General features: G+C 26.3%; 1 protein-coding gene across 1 annotated transcript in view; it reads right to left on the bottom strand.

Moving 5' to 3' along the window:
- The window catches only part of so (SIX homeobox 1 protein sine oculis), an 86,785-nt gene that overhangs the window by 54,219 nt on the left and 5,218 nt on the right, over window positions 1-27,348 (bottom strand). Inside the window, exon 2 of the mRNA XM_075311861.1 lies at window positions 605-1,120. Within this exon, the coding sequence (XP_075167976.1) occupies window positions 605-940 (336 nt within the window). The 5' untranslated portion in view covers window positions 941-1,120. The remainder of the gene's footprint in view (window positions 1-604; window positions 1,121-27,348) is intronic.

Below are 27,348 nucleotides of genomic sequence, written 5' to 3'. Positions count from 1 at the left end.
GTTAACGCAAAATGTTCCTCAAAATATGTTCTATAGAAATAAAATGTTGGCAACATTTTCTATTGAAATAAAATTTTAACAAAATTTTCTATAAAAATAAAATTTTGACAAAATTTTCTATAGAAGTAAAATTTCGACAAAATTGTATATAGAAATAAAATTTTGTTAAAATTTTTTATAGAAATAAAATTTAATATTTTTTCGATAGAAACAAAATTTTGTTACAATTTTCTATAGAAATAAAATTTTGACTAAATTTTCTATAACAATAAAATTTTGAAAAAATATTCTATAGAAATAAAATTTTGACAAAATTTTCTATAGAAATAAAATATTGACCAAACTTTCCATAGAAATAAAATTTTGACGAAATTTTCTATGGTACTAAAATTTTGACAAAATTTTCTATAGAAATAATATTTTGACAACATTTTCTATAGAAATAAAATTTTGACAAAATTTTCTATAGAAATAAAATTTTGACAAAAATTTCCATAAATAAAATTTTGATTTTTTCAAAACTAATATTTTGAAAAATGTTCTATATTGTGTAGAAATTTAATTACAGAGAATTTGTTTTTTAATAATTTCACGCATAACTTACCTCACACACACAGGCCACTTGTTCCTGGGTAAAACCAAAACTAGGCAGAGATTCACGACCATTGGCGCCATTGGTGGCGCCACCATTTGTACTGCTATTCTGGCTACCCAACAAATGGCTGGAACCACTACCAATGCTTGTGGCTGTCGGAGTTGAGATGCTGCCGCCATTGTGGGTTAACATATCCAAATTATTATTACTGGTACTGGTATTGTTATTGTTGAGACCCGCCACCGTTAGGCCAGTGGGACTGTAGGGTGGTGTTTGTCTCGAACTTAAAACTGCAGCATTTGCTGCAGCCAAGTCATAGAAATCAGTGGCGGGATGCTGTAACATTATAGAGGGCAGATGATGTTTTTGTTTTCTTGCAAAGAAATTTTCTATCACACTCTCGGGATATTTTTTTTGTAACAATGATTTTTTTTTCTAATTCATAATGAAAGGATTTTAAAAAGAGGGTGTATAGAGATAGAGGGGGTTTTTTTTATTTCTCAAGATTTTCGAAATCTTATATAACTGAAACGAAATAAAAAATAAAAATTATATAGAATATATATAAAAAAAGTGTTATTTTTAAAAGAAATTTCTTTAAGATATCTATAACACACATAATTCAAATCATCTTTCAAAATTTTATTTTATTTTTTTTGTATTATTGATTTGAGAGCCAAGGGAAAATATCGAAAATATGGAATATCTGTTGTTGGCATTTTTGTTTTTAGACTTTGCGTGGGTAAATCGAAATATATGTCTATGTTGTTGTTGTTGCTGCTGCTTGTTTTTGTATTTTGAAATATAATCGCATCGAATGCTACACTTCTGTTACGCATTTAACATTTATGTCTATATGTGTATGTCGGCTTGTTCCATCGTCCGTCTGTCTGTCTATCTGTCTCGCTGTTGGTTGGTTCATACCACACAACACCATACTAAACCATTCATTGATTGTGAAAGCAAATCTTAAAATATCTCAAATCACCGCATGCGATATCTACTGTTCCGTCGTTCGATATTTGGTTGATGATTTTTTTTCTTTTGACTCACTTTGCGATGTTCTTTTTCTCCACTTCCTCACACGGCCTTTACTAGATTTTATTATTGGTGTTGTGTGTTGCTGTTGCTAGTAGAAAATTGTGATCTCGTTTCATCTCGACCAAATTGATCAGCACATTCGCTTACGAAATTCTAAACAGATTTTTCTTGTATTCTCAAGTTTTCCTAGGTCGTTTTACTCGTCGTCTCATATATACAATTTGTTTTGAAAATGTATACAATGAAATTTCATCTCCCTACTGAGAAGAATATCTACATATGTATATCATGTATACAAAATTACAGTGGAACCCCCGGCGAAATGACTAATTAATTTAAAAGAATTATAAATCAGGCATAAAATTTGCAAAATCACGATTTTTGAAAAAAAATCCAAATGATTATAAAATAATAGTAAAACAAAGTATGTACGCTGGAAAAAAATATTATCGGTAGTATGAAATTAATTGAACCAATTGATTTTTGAATGGACCTTGTTGATAGCGAAATATCATTAAAACAAATCATATGATTTAATTAATATCGTAATTGAAGCCAAAAAAGTATTTTTTATGTGTTCTTTATGTGAGTGATTACTAACTTAGTGAAAAATGTCCACATTTATAGCACAAAATATACAGAACATTGCATATCCCTGTGAAATTGAAGGTAATTACACCTTTTTTTTTTTTTTTTTTGGAGATATATTAGGGTGGATTGTTATGCAACCCATAGGATGGGAAAATTGAATTACACTTTTTGGAAATTTAAAAAAAGACAATTTAATGTAAAGCTTACAATCTTTAATAATTTGGAATTGTCATTGAATATACTTATGGAGAGCTTTTATTAGGAAGTTGTATTCAGAAATTTTATTTTCTATACAAATTAAATTTTGATCAAGTTTTTTATAGAAAAAAAAAAATTGAAAAATTTTATTAAATTTTGTCAAAATTTCTAAAGAAATAAAATTTTGACAAAATTTTATAATAGAAATAAAATTGTGACAAAATTTTCTATTGAAATAAAATTTTGACAAAATTTTCTATTGAAATAAAATTTTTATAAAATTTTCTATAGAAACAAAAATTGACAAAATTTTTTTTATGGAAATAAAATTCTGACAAAATTTTATAATAGAAATAAAATTGTGACAAAATTTTCTATAGAAATAAAATGTTGACCAAATTTTGTATTGAAATAAAATGTTTACAATATTTTCTATAGAAAAAAAATTAACAAAATTTTTTATGGAGATAAAATTTTGACAAAATATTAACAGAAATAAAATACATTTTTTTACTAATTTTTGACTAAATGTTCTATAGAAACAAAATTTTCTACAGAAATAAAATTTTTACCAAATATTCTATATATATAAACTATTTATCAAATTTTCATTAGAAATAAAATATGGAAAAAATTTTCTATAGACATAAATTTTTGCAAAAATTTTCTATAGAAATAAAATTTTGCAAAACTTTTCCAAAGAAATAAAATTTTGCATTTTCCAAAGAAATACATTTTTGACAACATTTTCTATAGATATACAATTTTGACAAAATTTTCTATGGGAATAAAATTTGACAGAATTTACTATAGAAAGAAATTTTTTTCAAAATTTCTAATGAAATAAAATTTTGACCAAATTTTCTATGGAAATAAAATTTTGCAAAAATTTTCTATAGAATAAAATTAATAAAATTTTTTATCAAATTTTCTATAGATATAAACTATTTTCCAAATTTTCTACAGAAATAAAACTTTTACCAAATTTTCTATAGAAATAAAATATGGAAAAAAATATCTATAGAAATAAAATTTTGCAAAAATTTTCCATAGGTTAGGTTAGGTTAGGTTAGGTTATGTGGCAGCCCGATGTATCAGGCTCACTTAGACTATTCAGTCCATTGTGATACCACATTGGTGAACTTCTCTCTTATCACTGAGTGCTGCCCGATTCCATGTTAAGCTCAATGATAAGGGACCTCCTTTTTATAGCCGAGTCCGAACGGCGTTCCACATTGCAGTGAAACCACTTAGAGAAGCTTTGAAACCCTCAGAAATGTCACCAGCATTACTGAGGTGGGATAATCCACCGCTGAAAAACTTTTTGGTGTTCGGTCGTAGCAGGAATCGATCCCACGACCTTGTGTATGCAAGGCGGGCATGCTAACCATTGCACCACGGTGGCTCAAAATTTTCCATAGAAATAAAAGTTTGCAAAATTTTTCCAAAGAAATACAATTTAGACAAAATTTTCTATAGAAATAAAATTTTTATACAATTTTCTATAGAAGCAAAAATTAACAAAATTTGTTTATGGAAATAAAATTTTAACAAAATTTTATAATAGAAATAAAGTTGTGACAAAATTTTCTATAAAAATAAAATGTTGACCAAATTCTCTATTGAAATAAAATTTTGACCAAATCTTCTATTGAAATAAAATGTTCACAATATTTTCTATAGAAAAAAAAATTAACAAAACTTTTTATGGAAATAAAATTTTGACAAAATATTAGTAAAATAAAATTTTTACTAATTTTTGACTAAATTTTCTACAGAAATAAAATTTTTACCAAATTTTCTATAGATATAAACTATTTACCAAATTTTCTATGGAAATAAAATATGGAAACAATTTTGTAAAAATTTTCTAAATAAATAAAGTTTTGCAAAACTTTTCCAAAGAAATAAAATTTTGCAAAACTTTTCCAAAGAACTACAATTTTGACAACATTTTCTATAGAAATAAAATTTTGACAAAATTTTCAATTTTGACAAAATTTTCTATGGAAATAAAATTTGACAGAATTTACTATAGAAAGAAAATTTTGTCAAAATTTCTAAAGAAATAAAATTTTGACCAAATTTTCTATGGACATAAAGTTTTGACCAAATTTTCTATGGAAATAAAATTTTCTATGGAAATAAAATTTTGCAAAAATTTTCTATAGAATAAAATTAATAACATTTTTTATCAAATTTTCTATAGATATAAACTATTTACCAAATTTTCTATAAAAATACAATTTTGGCAAAAGTTTCTATAGACATAAAATTTGGACAATATTTTTTATAGAAATAAAATTTTGCTAAAATTTTCTATAGAGATAAAAGTTTGCAAAAATTTTCCAAAGAAATAAAATTTTTACCAAATTTTCTATGGAAATAAAATTTTGCAAAAATTTTCTATAGAATAAAATTAATAAAATTTTTTATCAACTTTTCTATAGATTTAAACTATTTACCAAATGTTCTATAGAAATACAATTTTGGCAAAAGTTTCTATAGACATAAAATTTGGACAATATTTTTTATAGAAATAAAATTTTGCAAAAATTTTCTATAGAGATAAAGGTTTGCAAAAATTTTCCAAAGAAATAAAATTTTCACAAAATTTTCTATAGAAATAAAAATGTGACAAAATTTTCAATTTTGACAAAATTTTCTATGGAAATAAAATTTGACAGAATTTACTATAGAAAGAAAATTTTGTCAAAATTTCTAAAGAAATAAAATTTTGACCAAATTTTCTATGGAAATAAAATTTTAATTAAATTTTCTATGCAAATAAAATGTTGATTAAATTTTTCATGGAAATAAAATTTGACAAAATTTTCTATAGAAAAAATATTGACCAAATTTTCTGTTGAAATAAAATTTTGACAAAATTTTTGTAGAAATAAAATTTTGCAAAATAACTCGAAATAATACAAGATACAAAATCCTCAAAATAAGGCTTGCCCTATATTTGAAGTGTTTTTATCTTAAAGCTATAGATTCAATATTTTAATTAATTTAAAGACGATTTCTTTAAGTCAATTTTTTTTTTTATTTTGAGGAAAATTTGCCTTTGTTCAAAGACACATGAATTTAATAGAGGGACGCAAATTTCCAAAATTTGTGTCCTATATTTAATAAAAAAAAAAACTTTTTATAATAAAAAAAAAACTTTTTATAAACTCTCTTGGAATTAATATGTCGTTATTTTTAAGAAATTTGACTTAAATGTTGCATAAATTACGCATCCTAAATTTCAGGTTGCGTAATCTTTAACTACACGTATATATTTTATTTCAGTGCAAGTTCATTTAAATGAGAGAGAAAAATATTTTTGTACAAGATGACTTGTTGGACAGTTTTTTTAGCCCTTAAATGCGCACTGTATCTTTTAAGACACAACTACAACTGTTTGTAAAATACCTCTAGATTTCCAATTTCAGGCAAATTGAATACAAATTACGCTTTCGATAAGCCCAAGAAGTAAAATCTGGAGATCGGTCTATAAGGGGAGCCACTCTAGATTTCCAATTTCAGGCAAATTGGAGAAAAACTACGGTTCTATAAGCCTAAGAACTGTAGCGTGATTACAACAGATAGCCAGACAGACGGACATGGTTATATCGTCTTAGAATTTCTCACTGATCAAGAATATATATACTTTATATAGTCGGAAATTGATATTTCGATGTGTTAAAAACGGAATGTTAAACATATATAACCACCATAGAATGGTGACGGGGGTATAATAAGTTTTCATTCCGTTTGTAACACATCGAAATATCGATTTCCGACTATATAAAGTATATATTCTTGATCAGGGAGAAATTCTAAGACGATATAACGATGTCCGTCTGTCCGTCTGTCTGTCTGTCTGTCTGTCTGTTGTAATCACGCTACAGTCTTCAATAATGAAGCAATCGTGCTGAAATTTTGCACAAATTCGTCTTTTGTCTGCAGGCAGGTCAAGTTCGAAGATGGGCTATATCGGTCCAGGTTTTGATATAGTCCCCATATAAACCGACATCCCGATTTGGGGTCTTGGGCTTATAGAAATCGTAGTTTTTATCCAATTTGCCTGAAATTTGAAATCTAGAGGTATTTTATGACCATAAAGAGGTGTGCCTAAAATGGTGAGTATCGGTCCATGTTTTGGTATAGCCCCCATATAGACCGATCTCCCGATTTTATTTCTTGGGCTTATAGAAACCGCAATTTTTTTTTCAATTTACCTGAAATAGGAAATCTAGAGGTACTGTAGGATCACAAATACGTGTGCCAAAAATTGTGAGTATCGGTCCATATTTTGGTATAGCCCCCATATAGACCCATCTCCCGATTTTACTTCTTGGGCTTATAGAAACCGCAGTTTTTATTCAATTTACCTGAAATTGGAAATCTAGAGGTACTGTAGGACCACAAATACGTGTGCCAAAAATTGTGAGTATCGGTCCATATTTTGGTATAGCCCCCATATAGACCCATCTCCCGATTTTACTTCTTGGGCTTATAGAAACCGCAGTTTTTATTCAATTTACCTGAAATTGGAAATCTAGAGGTATTGTAGGACCACAAATATGTGTGCCAAAAATTGTTAGTACCGGTCCATGTTTTGGTATGGTCCCCATATAAAAAGACGTCCCGATTTGGGGTCTTGGGCTTATAGAAACCGTAGCTTTTATCCAATTTGTCTGAAATTGGAAATCTAGAGGTATTTTAGGACCATAAAGAGGTGTGCCGAAAATGGTGAGTATCGGTCCATATTTTGGTATAGCCCCCATATAGACCGATTTCCCGATTTTACTTCTTGAGCTTCTAGAATCCGAAGTTTTTATCCTATTTGCCTGAAATTGGAAATCTAGAGGTATTTTCGGATCATAAAGAGGTGTGCCGAAAACGGTGAGTATCGGTCCATATTTTAGTATAGCCCCCATAAGAACGATCTCCCGATTTAACTCCTTGGGTTTCTAGAAACCGTAGTTTTTATCTGATTTGCCTGAAATTGTAAATATTCTGGTATTTTAGGCTCACAAAAACGTGTATCGGATTAAGTTTTTATCGGTCGATTTGGTAATGCCTCCATATAGACCGACTTCACTTCTTGAGGGTGTAGAAGGCGCACTGATCATGAAAATTGCTTGAAACTCAATGTAAAATTTACTTCTACAGATTTAAGATTTCAAATCAAGACGTTATTTTATAATTTTCTTGCACACTTACAAGAGATGTTAAAGATTCCTCTAAAACTCGAACAAAAATGGTTCCTATAAATCCAGAATCTGATATAGTCCTCATAGGTGAAATCCTTAAATTTATCTTCGGGAAGTGTCCTCAAGTCCTCAGGCCCTCCTGACATTTCAAAGGAAATCCTAATATTTGGTTCATGGTGGTGGGTATTTAAGATTCGGCCCGGCCGAACTTACTGCTGTAATACTTGTTTTATTATATATTTATCTAAAAAATATTTTTTTTTGCTATATTTTTGTATAAATATATTTTTCCATTAGAAATCAACAAAATCTTAAAAATTATAGCAATTGGCAAAAACTTCTCAAAAGAACTTCATTGGAAGTGAAAAAGTCAAACGGCACAGGTTCAAATCCCAACGGGGATGATTTTTTTTATAATTAATTTCTTATTTGAAATATTGTTTCCGAAATTCTAAAATTTAAAAAAAAATAAAGTATTTTTTTATAAAAAAAATATATTATACATTTTATATACAATTCACCCCAATATACAAAAAGAAATAATAATACCAAAGTACTCCACACATAAATTTGATCTCTCAGATCTCATTTCTTTGCTGTTATTATTATTATTTTTTGCATAAAATTCCCCCCCGAACCAGCACCTACCTAGGAATTTTGGTCTACCCCATACCCACCAACAACATGAGTACTACGAGTATCATTGAGGAACTACATGTGTTGAAGAGTGTAGAGATATTCTGGTGGCTGGTAGTCTAAATGTCTGTCCATGTGTTAGCGCAGAAACGAAAATTTTCTAAACTTTTTTTTTGAAAATTTCTGTTTTTTTTCTTCTACACTTTCAACGACTTAGCGTGTGCTGTATTCTGAGATGTGTGTAATTTTAGAATTCGACTTAGCGTGTGCTGTATTCTGAGATGTGTGTAATTTTAGAATTCTTAGTAATATGGTATGGTTTTCACGATTGTGCTTTTTGTGGTATATTTTTTTTCTACAAAGCATAAGAAATAAAATTTTGAAATTAAAAGTAGTCATTTAAAGAGCCTAAATCGAAAAGACTTAATTTTCATTCAACATTTCCATTTTTTTTGTGTATGTGAAAATTAAAAACATATTGTATAGACACATTACAAGTGTTATAGCTTGTTTTTCTACACAAAATATTTTTTTTCATAGCTTTTGTTTTTAATGTTTTAATTTTTGTTTTTCAACGTTTTTCTCTTTTTTTGTAATATTAAAAAACGTAATTGAATACCAAAACCTCCTCCAACTAATCTTAAGAAGACAAAAAAAAAAATATTTAGAAACCAAATCATTCGAAATGCCATGCAACATATAGTACTTGTTAGTGAAATCATGTGCCAAATTTTTCTTTTGATTATACACCAAACAAATAACAACGACAACAAAATATCGTAATGACCCCTTGGATGGGAATGATATGGCTATAAAATGTTTTATGTAAAGTACATAGAAAAAAAATTGATCACCAAAAAAAAATTTTTTTTCACATATATTTGTAATTGAATTAGAAAAAAATATTCAATTAAAAAATTAAATGATGTCATAAATATTTCTAACAAAATAAAAAATTATCAAGCAATAGATTTTCATTTCAATAAATTTGAATCAATTAAATTTTAAATTGAAAGAATTGCAATCATTTTTAATTAATATTATTAGTTTCATTAATGGAAGATTTTTTTTTATTAAAAATTAATTGAATCAATTAATTTCATGATTGAAACCAAAAAGTGCTTATTCTGTGTAGCACTCTAAGCGATAGCTAGAGCGTAAATATATAAAATGGCAAATCTTTAGATATAGAAATATATAATATATTGATGTAAAAATAAATTAGCTTAGATTAAATTTAAGTAAAATTAAATTGAGTAAATAAGTATATATATGGCCGAAGGTTTGGCGAGACCGAATCTTATATACCCTGCACTATTGCGCAAAAATATTCTACTAAAGAATGTCATCCACAACTGAATTACTTCCGAGCAAAAAAATGGAAGTTGTTCCACAAACATTTCTTTTAAAGAGCATCCCGGAATCTCCTATCAAGTTTTTTTTCACTTCAGATGCAGTCCTTTAGGACAAGTCCACAAACCTTTCTTTATCCCCCATCGATTTGTATCCACTTCCAATGCAGTTCTTTTGGACAAGTCTAAGAAAGCACGGAATTAGGCCGTTTTGAGTGAAATTTTAAGTTTTCGACAATTAAATTTCGCAAAAAAGAATAGAAAATTAATAAAAAAAAGTACCAAATAATAAAGCAAAGTCATCCCCACTGGGATTTTAATCTGTGCCGTTTGACTTTTTCACTCCCATGGATGTCCTTTTGAGACGATTTTGCAAATTATGATAATTTTTAATTTTTTGTTGATTTTTAGTGGAAAAAATATATTTATATAAAAATATATACCGAAAAAAAAAAACAATGTGTAACATAAAAAAATAATTTTTTTGAAAAAAAAATTAATAAAAAAATTGCCGCTGGTGAGATTTGAAACAGTGTTCTTTATTTTTTCGTACATAATAATCGGGAACATCTCACACTGAAAAAAAAGCATACCCGGTTCCAAAGATTTTGTCTTTACTTTAAAAAATTTGGTATTGATTCCGAGCCAAAGAAGCGGAGAATACAAGTAAGGATACTTTTAAGACACAATTCTCTTTTAAAATCGGGTTTTGTGTACTTGCTTCTAGGAAGCAAATTTTAATTTTTCGCTTTTTCAGCTTTTTTTCTTCATATGCTATCAAAGTCCTTTAAAAACAAGTTAACGACGACTTTATTTTCCAAATTAAGACTCAACTTCTAGTAGAAATTATGTTGTGTTTCAAGTAAAAACGTCTTTAAAATAAAGTGTTGAAAAACATGTCCTATATTTGAACGATTTTTTGCTTTGTAGTCAAGATGCAAAAAGACAACAAATTTAAAGTCAATTTCATTAAATTTAAAGATATTTTCTAAATTATTAAAGTCAAGTTAACCTTAGCCCAAACATTTTTTCTTTCATGTTATGATATCCATTTTTATCGGTCCATAATTATATATATCCCTCATATAAATCGATCCCTAGATTTGACAGATTTTATTTCTATAGAAAATTTTGTCAAAATTTTATTTCTATAAAAATTTTTTCAAAATTTTATTTCTTTCGAAAATTTTGTCAAAATTTTATTTCTATAGAATATTTTGTCAAAATTTTATTTCTATAGAAAATTTTGTCAAAATTTTGTTTCTATAGAAAATTTTGTCAACATTTTATTTCGATAGAAAATTTTGTCAAAATTTTATTTCTATAGAAAATTTTGTCAAAATTTTATTTCTATAGAAAATTTTGTCAAAATTTTGTTTTTATAGAAAATTTTGTCAAAATTTTATTTCTATAGAAAATTTTGTCAAAATTTTATTTCTATAGAAAATTTTGTCAAAATTTTATTTCTATAGAAAATTTTGTCAAAATTTTATTTCTATAGAAAATTTTGTCAAAATTTTATTTCTGTAGAAATTTTTGTCAACATTTTATTTCTATAGAAAATGTTTTCAAAATTTTATTTCTATAGAAATTTTGTCAAAATTTTATTTCTATAGAAAATTTTGTCAAAATTTTATTTCTATGGACAATTTTGTACAAATTTTATTTCTATAGAAAATTTTGTCAAAATTTTATTTCTATAGAAAATTTTGTTAAAATTTTATTTCCATAGAAAATTTTGTCAAAATTTTATTTCTATAGAAAATTTTGTCAACATTTTATTTCTATAGAAAATTTTGTCAAAATTTTGTTTCCATAGAAAATTTTGTCAAAATTTTATTTCTATAGAAAATTTTGTCAAAATTTTATTTCTATAGAAAATTTTGTCAAAATTTTATTTCTATAGAAAATTTTGTCAAAATTTTATTTCTATAAAAAAAATTGTCAAAATTTTATTTCTATAGAAGATTTTGTCAAAATTTTATTTCTATAGAAAATTTTGTCAAAATTTTATTTCTATAGAAAATTTGTCAAAATTTTATTTCTATAGAAAATGTTGTCAAAATTTTGTTTCTATAGAAAATTTTGTCAAAATTTTATTTCTATAGAAAATTTAGTCAAAATTTTATTTCTATAGAAAATTTTGTCAAAATTTTATTTCTATAGAAAATTTTGTCAAAATTTTATTTCTATAGAAAATTTTGTCAAAATTTTATTTCTATAGAAAATTTTGTCAAAATTTTATTTCTATAGAAAATTTTGTCAAAATTTTATTTTTATAGAACATTTTGTCAAAATATTGTTTCTATAGAAAATTTCGTCAAAATTTTAGTTTTATAGAAAATTTTGTCAATTAAATTCAATGAAACAAATTAAAAAAATCTATTCAATATTTTATGATCCTTTAATTTTAATATTTGTTACCCACTCTATTGTATTGAATTTTACACTTGTTCCCCTCTAAAATAAATGTGTTCAGCATTTGCAGTACTGCATGAAAATTATCTTTATGCACATATATGTTAGGTGGGTGGATATTTAATTAGAGTTCATTGAAATGTTTTAAATTTTCTAAATTATTTCTACAAGAGTTCAAAAGAAAAGTGAAATACGCTAAATGAGATATCATTAACATATACATCTAAATTAAATGGAAATGTACTATTTTTAGTTCACGGAATAGAAGAAATGTAGAACTAGTAAGATTTGTATTAAATAAAATAAAACATTTACATTTTTAGTTTATATACAGGATTTATTATTAGATACTTAACTGTCATAATTAGGCAGTTAAAGAGAGTGTTCCTCTACCACATGTGTATTAAATTTATACTATATAATGTTTGCAACTGCCACATTATCTGATAGGGATCTCTTATGAGTTCTATAATATTACCAATTCGATTTTTTCAATTATAAATATTTTTAGAAACCACCTACTCCATATAGTGTATAAATCTCATTACCCCTACAGCAAAAAAAAATACCAAATAAAGGTGATTGCATTACTATATATTTAAAAATAATCACAGCATGATATCTTTTAATGTGCAACATTTGTATATCAACATAGTTAATGGATTTTGGGGGATACTAAAACAAAACAAAAAAGTGTTTATGAAAATTTGTTTGTTTATTTGTCGATTTACTAGTTTCACTTCGAATGCATTAATGCATATTTTGCCATAAATCTGTCAAATTGAATATGATTCGAAGGTAATAATGTTTGTTTTTATTAAAATTGACCCAAACGATGGCTAAGTGCACTGTTAATTATAAACAAATAATAACAAAAAATTGTTTTTCTTTTCAATCTTATTTTTTTATTGGATTTTTCATATTTTTGATGAGGTGTTTATGGAAATTGAAGGTAAGAATTTATTTGTTAAGTAAATTAACTTATTTAAATTCTTACCATAGAGTACACAGGGAAAAAGTCAATCTTAAAACTGATGCAAAAATTAACTTATTTTTATTGTCAAACAATTATTTTGCTTTAACTTATTTTTATGATTTTTTTAAGATTAAATAAAATTAAATGAAATTAAATTTAAATTAAAATTAAAATTAAATTAAAATAAAAATTAATAAAAAAATAATTTTACTCTTAATTTTAATTAATTAATTTTAAATTTAAATTAAATTTTAAATTAAAATTAAAACTAAAATATAAATTAAAATTAAAACTAAAATTTACAGTTTAAGATTAAGCTGAAAATTTAAATAATTCAATTAAATTACCTTTAGACTAATTTAATTTACTTTTATAGTAGACAAATAGAAACTGTCATGAAATAGTCTATAAAATAATAGCAATATCTTATTATACCTCCGAATTTCCAAATAACAACACTGTGTTTTCCAATACCTTCTATATAAAAAAATTCATAATATTTTCATAATTTTGCAGCTGTTTTCGATATCAGATTTTAAAATAATCGACATCTCCTATTATTAATTAATTATAATATAGAATATTTTATGTATAAATATATACAAAAACAAATAAACACCATACCCCCATAAATCTCCAATGACCCTCTCTTTCCAATGGAAAACTACAAACATATATATCTCATACAAAACTCATAAGTGTCAGAAAATTTTTATGTGTGTCCTCTTGAAAACAACGAAAGACATTTATTTAAAAATAAATGAAATAAAATTTGTTGATTTTAATTTAGTCTGTGACTTAATCTGTGATAAAATATCTTTTATACACCTGCTAGGAGATGCTTCTTTGGTTGCTTTAAATTCATTACGCTGTGCTCATGATGAAGATGACACATATCAGTTTTTGGGATGCAACACCAAAGATATGTAAATACAAAACAAAAAACGAATGTTAGACTTTGCAATGCATACTACATTTGATATCTATTACCTTCTTACGTATGCCCATAGAGTGGATTGAGATTTCTAGAGTCTTCAGTATAGCTATGGCGGGAGGAGATGATGCCATTTGACTCTTATATACATTTTGTATTTTGCAATTCTCTTTTAATTTAATTTTTTTAAATTCTCTTTAATTTAATTTAATTTAATTTAATTTAATTCAATTCAATTTAAATTAATTTAATTTAATTCAATTCAATTCAATTCAATTCAATTCAATTCAATTCAATTCAATTCAATTCAATTCAATTCAATTCAATTCAATTCAATTCAATTCAATTCAATTCAATTCAATTCAATTCAATTCAATTCAATTCAATTCAATTCAATTCAATTCAATTCAATTCAATTCAATTCAATTCAATTCAATTCAATTCAATTCAATTCAATTCAATTCAATTCAATTCAATTCAATTCAATTCAATTTAATTTAATTTAATTTAATTTAATTTAATTTAATTTAATTTAATTTAATTTAATTTAATTTAATTTAATTTAATTTAATTTAATTTAATTTAATTTAATTTAATTTAATTTAATTTAATTTAATTTAATTTAATTTAATTTAATTTAATTTAATTTAATTTAATTTAATTTAATTTAATTTAATTTAATTTAATTTAATTTAATTTAATTTAATTTAATTTAATTTAATTTAATTTAATTTAATTTAATTTAATTTAATTTAATTTAATTTAATTTAATTTAATTTAATTTAATTTAATTTAATTTAATTTAATTTAATTTAATTTAATTTAATTTAATTTAATTTAATTTAATTTAATTTAATTTAATTTAATTTAATTTAATTTAATTTAATTTAATTTAATTTAATTTAATTTAATTTAATTTAATTTAATTTAATTTAATTTAATTAATTTTAAAGTCAATAGTAAGCTTTGTAAACTTTCCATTCTTCCATCCACCCTACTATATGTATACCTATCGCCAAATTTGAAATGAAAACAATGTTCAAATCTTAGCGAAATACAAGACATTTGATAAAGAAGACCCCTTTCATAGGAAAAACGAAACGATATAGTATATCAACACTTGTACTCTACTAACGTCCTCTATATCCTCACCACAAATCTCTTCACCAATCAACTCGGGGGGAGGGGGAGAAGACCAATTCGATATGCTGTCGTTGTTTCTGCAACCTATAGAAGCTTCTATTGCTGAAAGCAAATAAATACAATAAAAAAATTAAGAAAGAAAAAAATATTTTGTGGTTGTGGCTAGGTGCCATTTCACCATCAGCCATTGCCTTACAATTCCGTTGTGGTGTTGCACACAGAAAGTGAAAGCTAAAAACCCTACCCCCGCCCAAATCAACATCTCTGAGACAAAGGTAAAGACGGACATTCGGTAATTTGATTGCTGACTATGATTGAGAAAAGGGGTGTGACAATTTGCCATACGATTACAACAAAGTAGCAGTTCTATCAATTTAATTGTAAAATTATATTGTGTATATTTTTTGTGAGAATCCTCCAATTTATGCACATTTTTAAAATGTTGTTAAAAATAAAATGAAAATCGTATTTTTTCATCAGACACAGCATATGTAAATCTTTTAACGCCAATGCCCCCACATAGTATGTGGGGGCATGCCACATTATGCTATAGCTGTCACCAAAACTACGTGTAAGAGAATCTTGTATGCATGCATGTATGTATGTGTATAGGATTGTATACAAATCTCTTATTGGGTATTGTTGTTGTTGTGCGTACTCTCTCATGTTGTTGATTCATACGATTTCGTTGACTGAAAATAAAAACCTGCTGTGATGTTAAGTGTTTTATACGTTATCTTCAAGTATCTACAACAAGGGAAAAATCTGCAGCAACCTCAATCAAGAAAAACACACACACACTCACAGAAAAGAATAAAAAACACAATAAAACAACAGCAGCATTAAGCGAGAAATTCGTATGTTATGATATAGACCAAGACGACACTCACTAACTCGCACAACTTGATAATTGTTCAGTGTTAGGCTTGTTCTTCGTTTCTTCATCTACATATGATTTTGAGATATCAGCAAAACAGTGTGTAGCACAGTGGAATGCATATTAAAATCGAATGATCGAAAGACAAGCTATTGACATTGCCATTGCCAATGCTACAGTGTTCATTTAAAGTAATATGCTCTCAGTAAAAATGTGGAGAAAATCTTGGATATAACCAAAATATGTCTCTTCACCATCAGAGCCAAAATTGCCCAGTAACTGTTCTCACGAATAGCCTTAGTAGGGTTGCCAAAGCCTAAAATCTACTTTTTGATTCATATGTGTAATTATTTTCAGCTCGTGGATCCCATACTCCCGCAACTATCTTTTGTCTGAAACTCATCCTTATCCGAGAATAAATGAAAATAAACATCTTTTAAATTTTACCCCACTGTGTGTGTGTGTTTTTTTTTTGTTCTTCTTCGACTCTACGATTATTGTTAGGCTACAATGTCTGCCCGTTGTCCCACTGCTGTTGTGGCTGATGTTGTTGTGACCATGTGATAAATATTCAATACGTTGCATGCGATTAGTTTGTGTCACAGGGGTTTTTGTGTGTGACTGTGAGTGAGATTGTTGTTCTCCTCTAAGGCTTTTGACTTCTCTCGTTGCATTTGCTATGCCCATTGCAGTTGTTGTTGTTGTTAGGATGATTCGTCTTATGTGTTGTATGGTTAATTGCCCTACCAATCTTTGTTTGTTGTTGTTGTGGGGTTTGATACTTTTTAATCTCACCCTTTCACTTCTGGCATTCTCTTCGCTCTGGCTCCCCACTAACATAACAACAGTATATTTTTTGAGGGTGCTTATGATGATTGTGCGTTGGATGATCATTGGCAGCTCCCCCTCCCCAACATGCCATGCAGATCATCATGATATATTTCTACCCAAAAAAATAAAGAATCGTTTAATGAATGAAATTTCACACAAAACATTTATTTGTTTGTTTATTCATCGCTGGTGTGTTGTTGTTGTTATTTTTTGTTTGTGCGTTTTTATTGTCTTGTTACTTGGGTACTCCTCCCCAACCCCTCCTTTTTGTGGCGTTTTAAGAGTCTTTGCAAATTTGTCGCGAGTTATTGTTGAGATGTGTTGTTGCTGTTGTTAGATATTTTTTGTACCCACAACAATAATGTTTTGTGGTGAATTTTTTTTTTCGATGCTTCGGAATTGTGAAAGAAGGGAGAGAGTGCAAATGAGAGAGAGGGTCTTTATGTTTGATACTCAAAAAAGACTGCTGTTGTTTGTGCTTTAGTGAAAATCATTAATTTTACGCAAAAAATTCTTTACAAAAAAACAAACTACAACAAATGTTGCAAAGAAAAGTGAGGGTTAATTAAGAAAGTATACAAAACCCATTCTAATGAAAAAACACACACACATCAAAAGATAAAACACTTTTATGTGATTAATCATTGAAGATTATATTTTTGTTTAGAATGTTGTACCTATAAAACGTTTAAAAAAATCGTTTTGGTTTTTGTTGTCTTGTGTTCAAAACACACATGAGATATTTAGCAAAAATTTATAGTGAAGGTTATTTTTTTTTACAACAATATAAATTTTAATATGGATAATGCAAATATATATAGTATGTATCAACATAAAAATTCTTTGTTTTATTTTAAATTGTAATCCTCTAATGATCCAATGATAAGAAAATCATTGTGCTGTGTCGTGGATATTATGCTGTTTAATCCCTGTAAGTATTGACATTTGTAATTGCTCTTCTGGCTGTACACCGAAAGAATTTTCTTCGTAAAAAGAACGAACAATTTCGTTAAAAGTACGAAATTTGTCATTGTTTTACAACCAAAGAAACTTTTCATTAAAAGTACGAAATATTTCGTACTTTTTACGAAGAAAAGTTCTTCCAAAATTTTCGTAGTTTGTAAGAAAAAAATTCGTACTTTTTATGAAGAATCTTCGTACTTTTTATGAAGAATCTTCGTACTTTTTATGAAAAATCTTCGTACTTTTTATGAAACAATTTCGTTCTTTTTATGAAAATGTTTCGTACTTTTTATGAAAAATTTTCGTAGTTTTTATGAAAAATTTTCGTACTTTTTATGAAAAAATTTCGTACTTTTTTCTGAAAAATGTTCGAACTTTTAGAAAAAAAAAATAATAGTCGAAAGTGCATTTGGTTGTAGTTGCAAGTGTGAAAAATGACATCACTACTTTACATCTTAAGTTTTTGAATAATTTTTAGTTTTATTGCTTCACTTTTATTCATAGCGCGCTATCACCCAAATGAGAAGTAGCATAGACTTGCATAAAAAAATAGAATAAAGGAATACACTCAAGCACATTATAAAAGACAATTTAATGCCGCGAACGGAAATTTTACAACTTCAATGAAACTTCTTCGTTATTTCAAAGAAAATGTTTCGTAATTTTTATGAAGAAATTTTAACGCAGAATGTTTCGTAAAATATTCGTAAAAACTTCTTCACAAAATTCATGAAATGTGAAGAAAGTTTCGTTAAAAGTACGAACTTTTTACGAAGAAAAGTTAATGTAGAATGTTTCGTAGAAGTTTCGTATATTCGTAAAATGTTCTTCGTAAAATTTACGAAAACGAATGAAAATTTCGTTATTTTAATGAAGAATTCAGGAAGAATAGTTAATGAAGAATTCTTCGTAAAATTAACGAAGAGAATTCTTTCGGTGTATCAAAGCTTCTGTTAATTACTTCGCTTATAGTGTGGCATGTTTCACAGTGGGATAGAGTTTATAAAATGGTAAAAATTTACAGGATATACATTTATTTAAATTTAGAATATTTATGACTGCGCCACTATGGGTCATGGTTTCAATAACAGTTTCCACCAAACCTCAAAAAATTTTCAGTAAATTTGGTTACGTTTCTGAGCGTTTCAAAGTTTTTCTGGTTTTAACCATAATATGACCACGGTTGCCACTCGAGCCAAAAATAATCTACCAAAATTTGGAGAAAATTTTCCAAAAAATCTACCAAACAAAAAAAATAAATCATATTGGTTCAAAATTTTGTTTCCATTGACAATTTTGTCAAAATTTTATTTCTATAGAAAATTTTGACAAAATTGTATTCCTATAGAAAATTTGGTCAAAATTGTATTTCTATAAAAAATGCTGTCAAAATTTTATTTCTATAGAAATACAATTTTTATTCTATTTCAATAGAATTAACGTTTTTATTTAATTTCTATAGAAAATTTTGTCAAAATTTTATTTCTATAGAAAATTTTGTCAAAATTTTATTCCTACACCGAAAAAAAAGTGAACCGAAAAAGTGATAGGAAGAATGAACTACCGCGCCCGAAAATTGAACTAAATTTTACTCCACATTTTGATATTTCAACAAAGCGTTATTAAAACCAGGAAATTTTAATGCTGTTGTAGTTCACGAAATTACATCATCTCATAGAAGAAAAAATTAACTAAAAGTAAAGAAGAAAATCATTGGCGCCAAATCATGACCATTTTAACCATACAGTAGTTCATTCTTACTATTTTTGGGAATCGTACGAAAATTGACATATGTTTTAGTTCATATTGAACTTATGTGTACGGTCATTGAACTTTATACTCACGTGTAGTTCATACAATTTTTGAGACATACTTAAAAAAGTAAGATTTCATTAAGCTGTGGAAAATTTCGATAAAAATAATAAAATTTAACTACAAGCAAATAATTTATTTCCAATAAAAATAAGTTAAATTTAGCGTTAGTTTAACTACGGAATTTTTTTTCTGTGTATAGAAAATTTTGTCAAAACACAGATCTCATTTATCAAATTTTCATCTTCTTTTCGCGGTTTATTAATAAATGTACTCACGTACAAACAAATGTCAGTTTAAAAATCCAAATCATAACGGATACTTCAAAGTAAAAAATGTTTTCTTAAAAAAAAAAAAGTTTAAACCAAAGACGCTAAATCCTCAAAATAACTCTTAGCCTATATTTGAAGCGTTTTTATGTTAAATTTAAAGTTTCAATATTTCAGTTAATTTAAGGACAACTTCTTTAAATCAAAAAAGTGTTTCTTTACTTTAAGGAAAATTAGCCATAGTTCAAAGACATGCGACATTAACGGAGGAATGCAAATTTACAAAATTTGTGTCCTAAATTTAATGAAAAATTTTTTGAAGCAAAGATTATAATCTTTATTTTAAGTAAAATTTCATTATTTTAAAGAAATTTGTCCTTAATATTTTGTAAATTTCGCATCCTAAATTTCGCATCAAGATTTTATTTCTATAGGAAATTTTATCAAAATTTTATTTTTATAGAAAATTTTGCAAAAAAAATTATTTCTAAAGAAAATTTTGCCAAAATTTTATTGCTATAGAAAATGATGTCAAAATTTTATTCAAAATTCAGTGCAACGGCTGTTGAAATTGTGGACATCCGTCCTATGACAAGCCCATGTTAAATGCATCGCTTCTGCGCAAATTTTGCACCACTTACGGATCCAAAAAGAATATTTTCACTACTTTTTTGGGAACGCTTTTTTGCTGGGGGGACTGTCACTGTATCTAACCTAAAGCTGGGGTGCTTTCGCAAAACCTTAGATAAGGGCATATTGCCAGGCCCCTAATATTGATCACCTCGACCTTGTAAAAATATGTTTGCGCTGCCTTATCTTCATTTTAGTTACAAGGTCCAAATATAGTTTAAAAAACCCTAAAAAAATTTGTCTGGGATCTACACAAATTGTTTCCAAGCTCGAAATTGCAGTTCCATGATATTTAATTTAATGAGAGCTCTTTATATTAATTATTTGAACCTGAATCTGATTTTTTTTATTGAATATGTTTTCAAATTCAATTATGGGTTAATTGTAGCAATATTTTTTGCTGGATATCAGACTGACGGTATTCACAGGCGGTCATCTTTTATCATCTCACCTAACATTTAATGTTTCATATTTTCTGGCAATTTGTTAAAATGTCAAATAATGCTGACCTCCATTGCATTTTCTTAATGTTTTCATTTAATTTGCCTTCAGGCTAAAATTATAGCAAAAATACAAATCCATCAAATTGATGACAAAATATCTCATAATAATTTACACTTCATATATATGAACACCACATGATCCCTCGCCCCAAATTCTTATCTTGCCCCTGCATTATGAGATCTAAAATCTAAGATGAAGAACATGTAAAATGAAAGAAATTTTAATGAATTATAACGCCTACGATATTATGAGGATCAAGCGAATACACTGGGACTGGGGCACAATTTTTTTTTTTTTTTTAATTATAAAATTAAAAGAACATTTTTGAAAAACAACAGTATGGATGGAAAAAATCACGAGGATCTATATAAAAACAAGAAAAAGAAACAGAAAACATGATGTTATCGCCGATGTATGACATTTTCTGAAAATGTGTTTGTTTTTTTTTCTGTAGATGCATTTGGCAGTCATTCAGTCACTGACTTGGTTCGCCTTCATCCGGCGAAATTTGAGTAGCCATTAAAAATTTCCCCTATGACTATGGACAAACATGAAGTCTACTTTGGTGTATAAACAAATTCAATGCTAGAACAAATCCTCAAAAGCCATCGACCAAAAAACATGAATAATTTTCAAATTTCAAATTAAGGGTATCATGAACACAACCCGACCGCCGCCGCGTCGCTGCGCCGCTTACCGCAATAACATGAGAAGATGAAGCGATTCGAAGCGCAACAAAAATTTTAATTCACTCATTACAATCTAACATATGACGAACGATGATGATGATGAATGAATGGCAAATGTTGGGCCAAGTTGCCTTTACTCTAGAATTCGATCAGTGAAGGTTTCACATGGCTTCATATGTGGTAAAATTAAAAGAATATTTGATGCTATAGCGGTTCTGGTAATTATTTTTGGAAAAGAAAAAAAACAAAATCCCCTTAGAACAGCAAATTGTGGTTGGTGGTCCATTGCAATTTTTCGCACTCTCTTTGGGTGTGTGTGAGTGTGTGTAGGGTAAGGAGAATGTCCAGACGTGAGGTTGGAAGTAAAAATTTTAAGGCAATTTTCCTGCGAAATTTTCTCTTGCATCGGCGTCATGTTTGCTACTGCAATAAATTACACAATCAAACAACCATTTAACAACATGTTATGGGTTGTAGATTTTCCTTCGCTTCTAATTTCATGACTAGGATGAGAAAAATTTTGTATTTTTTTTTTCAAATATTAAAAAAATAAAAATAAAAAAGTATGTACTGATCTGTACTGATCCAGGAGTTGAAGGTGTAGAAAATATCAAGCCAAATAAAAAGAACGTAAAGACCCAAAAAACAAAACAATGAAAGAAGACGGCTTTAAAATATCTTTAAAAATTTATTGTCAACGGCAATATACAGAGGAAAAAAATGGAACATTTTCTACAGAAATAAATTTTTAACACAATTTTCTACAGAAATAAAATTTTGACAAAATTTTCTATAGAAATAAAATTTTCATAAAATTTTCTACAGAAATAAAATCTTGACAAAATTTTCTATAGAAATAAAACTTTGACAAAATTTTCTTTAGAAATAAAATTTTGACAAAACTTTCTATAGAAATGAATTTTCGCCCAAATTTCCTATAGAAATGAAGATTTACTGAAGATTCCTAAAGAAACGAAATTTTCACAAAATTGTCTATAGAAATTAAATTTTGGCAAAATTTCCTATAGAAATTAAATATTCATAAAATTTTCTATACAAATAAAATGTTGACAACAAACATTTCCTACAGAAATGAAATTTTGACGAAATTTTCTATAAATATTAAATTTTTACTAAATTTTCTATAGAACTAAAATTTTGACAAAATTTTCTATAGAAATAAAATTTTGACAAAATTTTCTATAGAAATAAAATTTTAACAAAAATTTCTATAGAAATAAAATCTTGACAAAATTTTCTATAGAAATAAAATTTTGACAACATTTTCTATAGAAATAAAATTTTGACAAAACTTTTGTATAGAAATGAAAATTTACTAAAGATTCCTAAAGAAACGAAATTTTCACAAAATTTCCTATAGAAATGAAATTTTGGCAAAACTTCCTACACTGGTAGAAAAAGTTTCATTATATTAATGAAATGTGTCATTAAAATTAAGCCAATGAAACAAATTCCTTGATATAATGAAATTGTTAGTTATTATAACGAATTTTCTGTTAATCAACGTAACGTTTCGTTCTATTAACGATTTTATTTTTCATTGTATATATAATTTTAATGACATTTTCATTGTATGCAGAGATAAAAAAGTAAAGAACAAATTTAAATTTTTAAAGTTTAACGTTTTAAAATTGACAAGATTTTCTATAGAAATAAAATTTTGACAAAATTTTCTATAGAAATAAAATTTTAACATTTCCTATAGAAATAAAGTTTTGACAAAACTTTCTATAGAAATGAAATTTTGACAAAATTTTCTATAGAATTGAAATATTGCCAAAATTTTCTATAGAAGTAAATTGTTGACAAAATTTTCTATAGAAATAAAATTTTCACAAAATTTTTTATAGAAATAAAATGTTGACAAAATTTTCTATAGAAATAAAATCTTGACAAAATTTTCCATAGAAATAAAGTTTTGACAAAACTTTTTATAGAAATGAAATTTTGACAAAATGTTCTATAGAAATGAAATTTTGACAAAATTTTCTATAGAAGTAAATTGTTGACAAAATTTTCTATAGAAATAAAATTTTCACAAAATTCTTTATAGAAATAAAATTTTGACAAAATTTTCTATAGAAATAAAATTTTGACAAAATTTTCTATAGAAATAAAATTTTGACAAAATTTTTTATAGAAATAAAATCTTGACAAAATTTCCTACAGAAATGAAATTTTGACTAAATTTTCTACAGAAATGAAATTTTGACTAAATTTTCTATAAAAATTAAATTTTTACTAAATTTTCTATAGAACTAAAATTCTGGCAAAATTTTATATAGAAATAAAATTTTCACAAAATTTTTTGTAGAAATAAAATTTTGACAAAATTTTCTATAGAAATAAAATTTTGACAAAATTTTCTATAGAAATAAAATGTTGACAACATTTTCTACAGAAATGAAATTTTGACTAAATTTTCTATAGAACTAAAATTTTTACTAAATTTTCTATATAAATAAAATTTTGGCAAAATTTTCTATAGAAGTAAATTGTTGACAAAATTTTCTATAGAAATGCAATTTTCACAAAATTTTTTATAGAAATAAAATTTTGACAAAATTTTCTATAGAAATAAAATTTTGACAAAATTTTCTATAGAAATAAAATGTTGACAACATTTCCTACAGAAATGAAATTTTTACTAAATTTTCTATAAAAATTAAATTTTTACTAAATTTTCTATAGAACTAAAATTTTGACAAAATTTTCTATAGAACTAAAATTTTGACAAAATTTTCTATAGAAATAAAATTTTGACAAAATTTTCTATTGAAATAAAATTTTCACAAAATTTTTTATAGAAATAAAATTTTCACAAAATTTTTTATAGAAATAAAATGTTGACAACATTTCCTACAGAAATGAAATTTTGACTAAATTTTCTATAAAAATTAAATTTTTACTCAATTTTCTATAGAACTAAAATTTTGACAAAATTTTCTAAAGAAATAAAATTTTGACAAAATTTTCTATAGGACTAAAATTTTGACAACATTTTCTATAGAAATAAAATGTTGACAAAATTTGCTATAGAGATAATTTTTTAACAAATTTTTTTTATAGAAATAAAATTTTGACAAAATTGTCTATAAAAATAAAATTTTGACAAAATATAGCAATAAATTGTTTATACAAATTTCTGTAGAAATAAAATTTTGTAAAATAAGATTTCTTTTGTTTGGTAAAATGTTCTACAAATTTTTGTTCGAGTGGCAACCGTGATCCTCCTGCAAAATCCTTAAATGTTGATCAAAATCTTTGGATCCAAGAAAACGTTCTATTGAGTGTATGTGCATCGCAACCGCATTTAGTAAAACAGAAACAGATGCCGTTAATGCCATATTGCATCTATTGCCTTGAGACGTATTGGACATACAATCAGCTTCATTTATGCGTGTAAGCTTATGTGAATTATTGATATGGTCAGAGTGCCGTCGGCAAAATATTATCAGATGTTCCAGCAGAAGAGAATTAAATTAGAACTAAGTCATTTTCCACAATTTGAGAACCCTGCAAACGTTTTCCGAATAAGGCAAAAATTTGTCCCATCGGCCGGAAAGGTAATTTTTTTTTTTTTGATTTCACAAGATGTGATCTACATTGGCTAGCGATAAAAGACTATATTCTGCTAAATTATTCAGCCGAGTCCACATGGAATTGGCGACCCGCATGGCGAACACAAAATTATAAACTTTCGAATAATTAAAATATCTATACTTTTAAAAACTTTGTAATAATATTTTGTAAATTTGTTTTTTTTTTTTTTTTTTAATATAAGTTATATAATTTTTCATATTACATCCATATTTCTTTCAATGTATGGCTAACTCATCAAATCTTCTTCCCCCCGTGTGTATTGTAAAAACAAGCTATAAAATTTAAAAATTTTAAATAATTAAGGCATTTTCATAACAATTTGAACAAAATAAATATAAAATATATATTTTGTGAATTGTATAGAATTTTTGTTATGGCAATATGAGTGTGCCAAACAAATTGCCTTTTAATTTAGAGGGAAAATTATGAATGTTATCCGATTGGTTGTTTCTAGGTTTTGTGTTTTTATTCGTTCGTTCGTTTTTTTTGTTATATTTATGCAAACTGTTGGTGTTGATTAACGGATAATCAGATAACATATTAAAAGTGTACATATACATTGTGAAAAACAACACATTTGATAGATTTTTATTATTAATTACAAATTGGATAGTTTCCAGATGATTTAATGTAAGCCAAAAATTTTATTCTTTAGCATATCATTAGAATTGGATTGGTTGGTTAACTATTAGAAAATCGAATCACACAAAAAAGTATATAAACTAAACTGTCACATTGAAAAAAAAAAATAATAATGACCTTATACACCGAAAGAATTTTCTTCGTAAAAAGAACGAAAAATTTCGTTAAAAGTACGAAATTTGTCATTGTTTTACAACCAAAGAAACTTTTCATTAAAAGTACGAAATATTTCGTACTTTTTACGAAGAAAAGTTCTTCCAAAATTTTCGTAGTTTGTAAGAAAAAATTCGTACTTTTTATGAAGAATCTTCGTACTTTTTATGAAAAATATTCGTACTTTTTATGAAACAATTTCGTTCTTTTTATGAAAATGTTTCGTACTTTTTATGAAAAATTTTCGTAGTTTTTATGAAAAATGTTCGTACTTTTTATGAAAAACTTTCGTACTTTTTTCTGAAAAATGTTCGAACTTTTAGAAAAAAATTATAGTCGAAAGTGCATTTGGTTGTAGTTGCAAGTGTGAAAAATGACATCACTACTTTACATCTTAAGTTTTTGAATAATTTTTAGTTTTATTGCTTCACTTTTATTCATATCGCGCTATCACCCAAATGAGAAGTAGCATAGACTTGCATAAAAAAATAGAATAAAGGAATGCACTCAAGCACATTATAAAAGACAATTTAATGCCGCGAACGGAAATTTTACAACTTCAATGAAACTTCTTCGTTATTTCAAAGAAAATGTTTCGTACTTTTTATGAAGAAATTTTAACGCAGAATGTTTCGTAAAATATTCGTAAAAACTTCTTCACAAAATTCATGAAATGTGAAGAAAGTTTCGTTAAAAGTACGAACTTTTTACGAAGAAAAGTTAATGTAGAATGTTTCGTAGAAGTTTCGTATATTCGTAAAATGTTCTTCGTAAAATTTACGAAAATGAATGAAAATTTCGTTATTTTAATGAAGAATTCAGGGAGAATAGTTAATGAAGAATTCTTCGTAAAATTAACGAAGAGAATTCTTTCGGTGTATGTAGGATTATGCGGCCTAAATTTTAGGTTAGGCAATTTACACAATATTAAGGACAAATTTCTTTAAATTAATGAAATTTTTATTAAAAGAAAGTTTATAATTGTTGCTTTAAAATATCTTTTAAGTAAATTTAGGACAAAAATTTTGGAAATCTGCTTCCCTCCGTTAAAGTCGTACGTCTTTGAACTAGGGAAAACTTTCCTTAAAATAAAGAATTTTTTTGTTTTATTTAAAATAATTACAGGAAGGTCGCAATCTTTGGATCCAAATAAACTTGTTTTTTAATGCATGAAAGCAAACATTGGAAAAAATTAAAATTAAAATTGGCCAAAAAACGGTCCATCAGTTAACGGATGCCAAAATTAATTTATTTCCATTCTAA

The sequence above is a fragment of the Haematobia irritans genome, chromosome 5 (genome assembly GCF_050003625.1).
Source record: "Haematobia irritans isolate KBUSLIRL chromosome 5, ASM5000362v1, whole genome shotgun sequence".
Taxonomy (NCBI): Eukaryota; Metazoa; Arthropoda; class Insecta; order Diptera; family Muscidae; genus Haematobia; species Haematobia irritans.
This window is presented reverse-complemented; position numbering and strand designations above follow the sequence as displayed.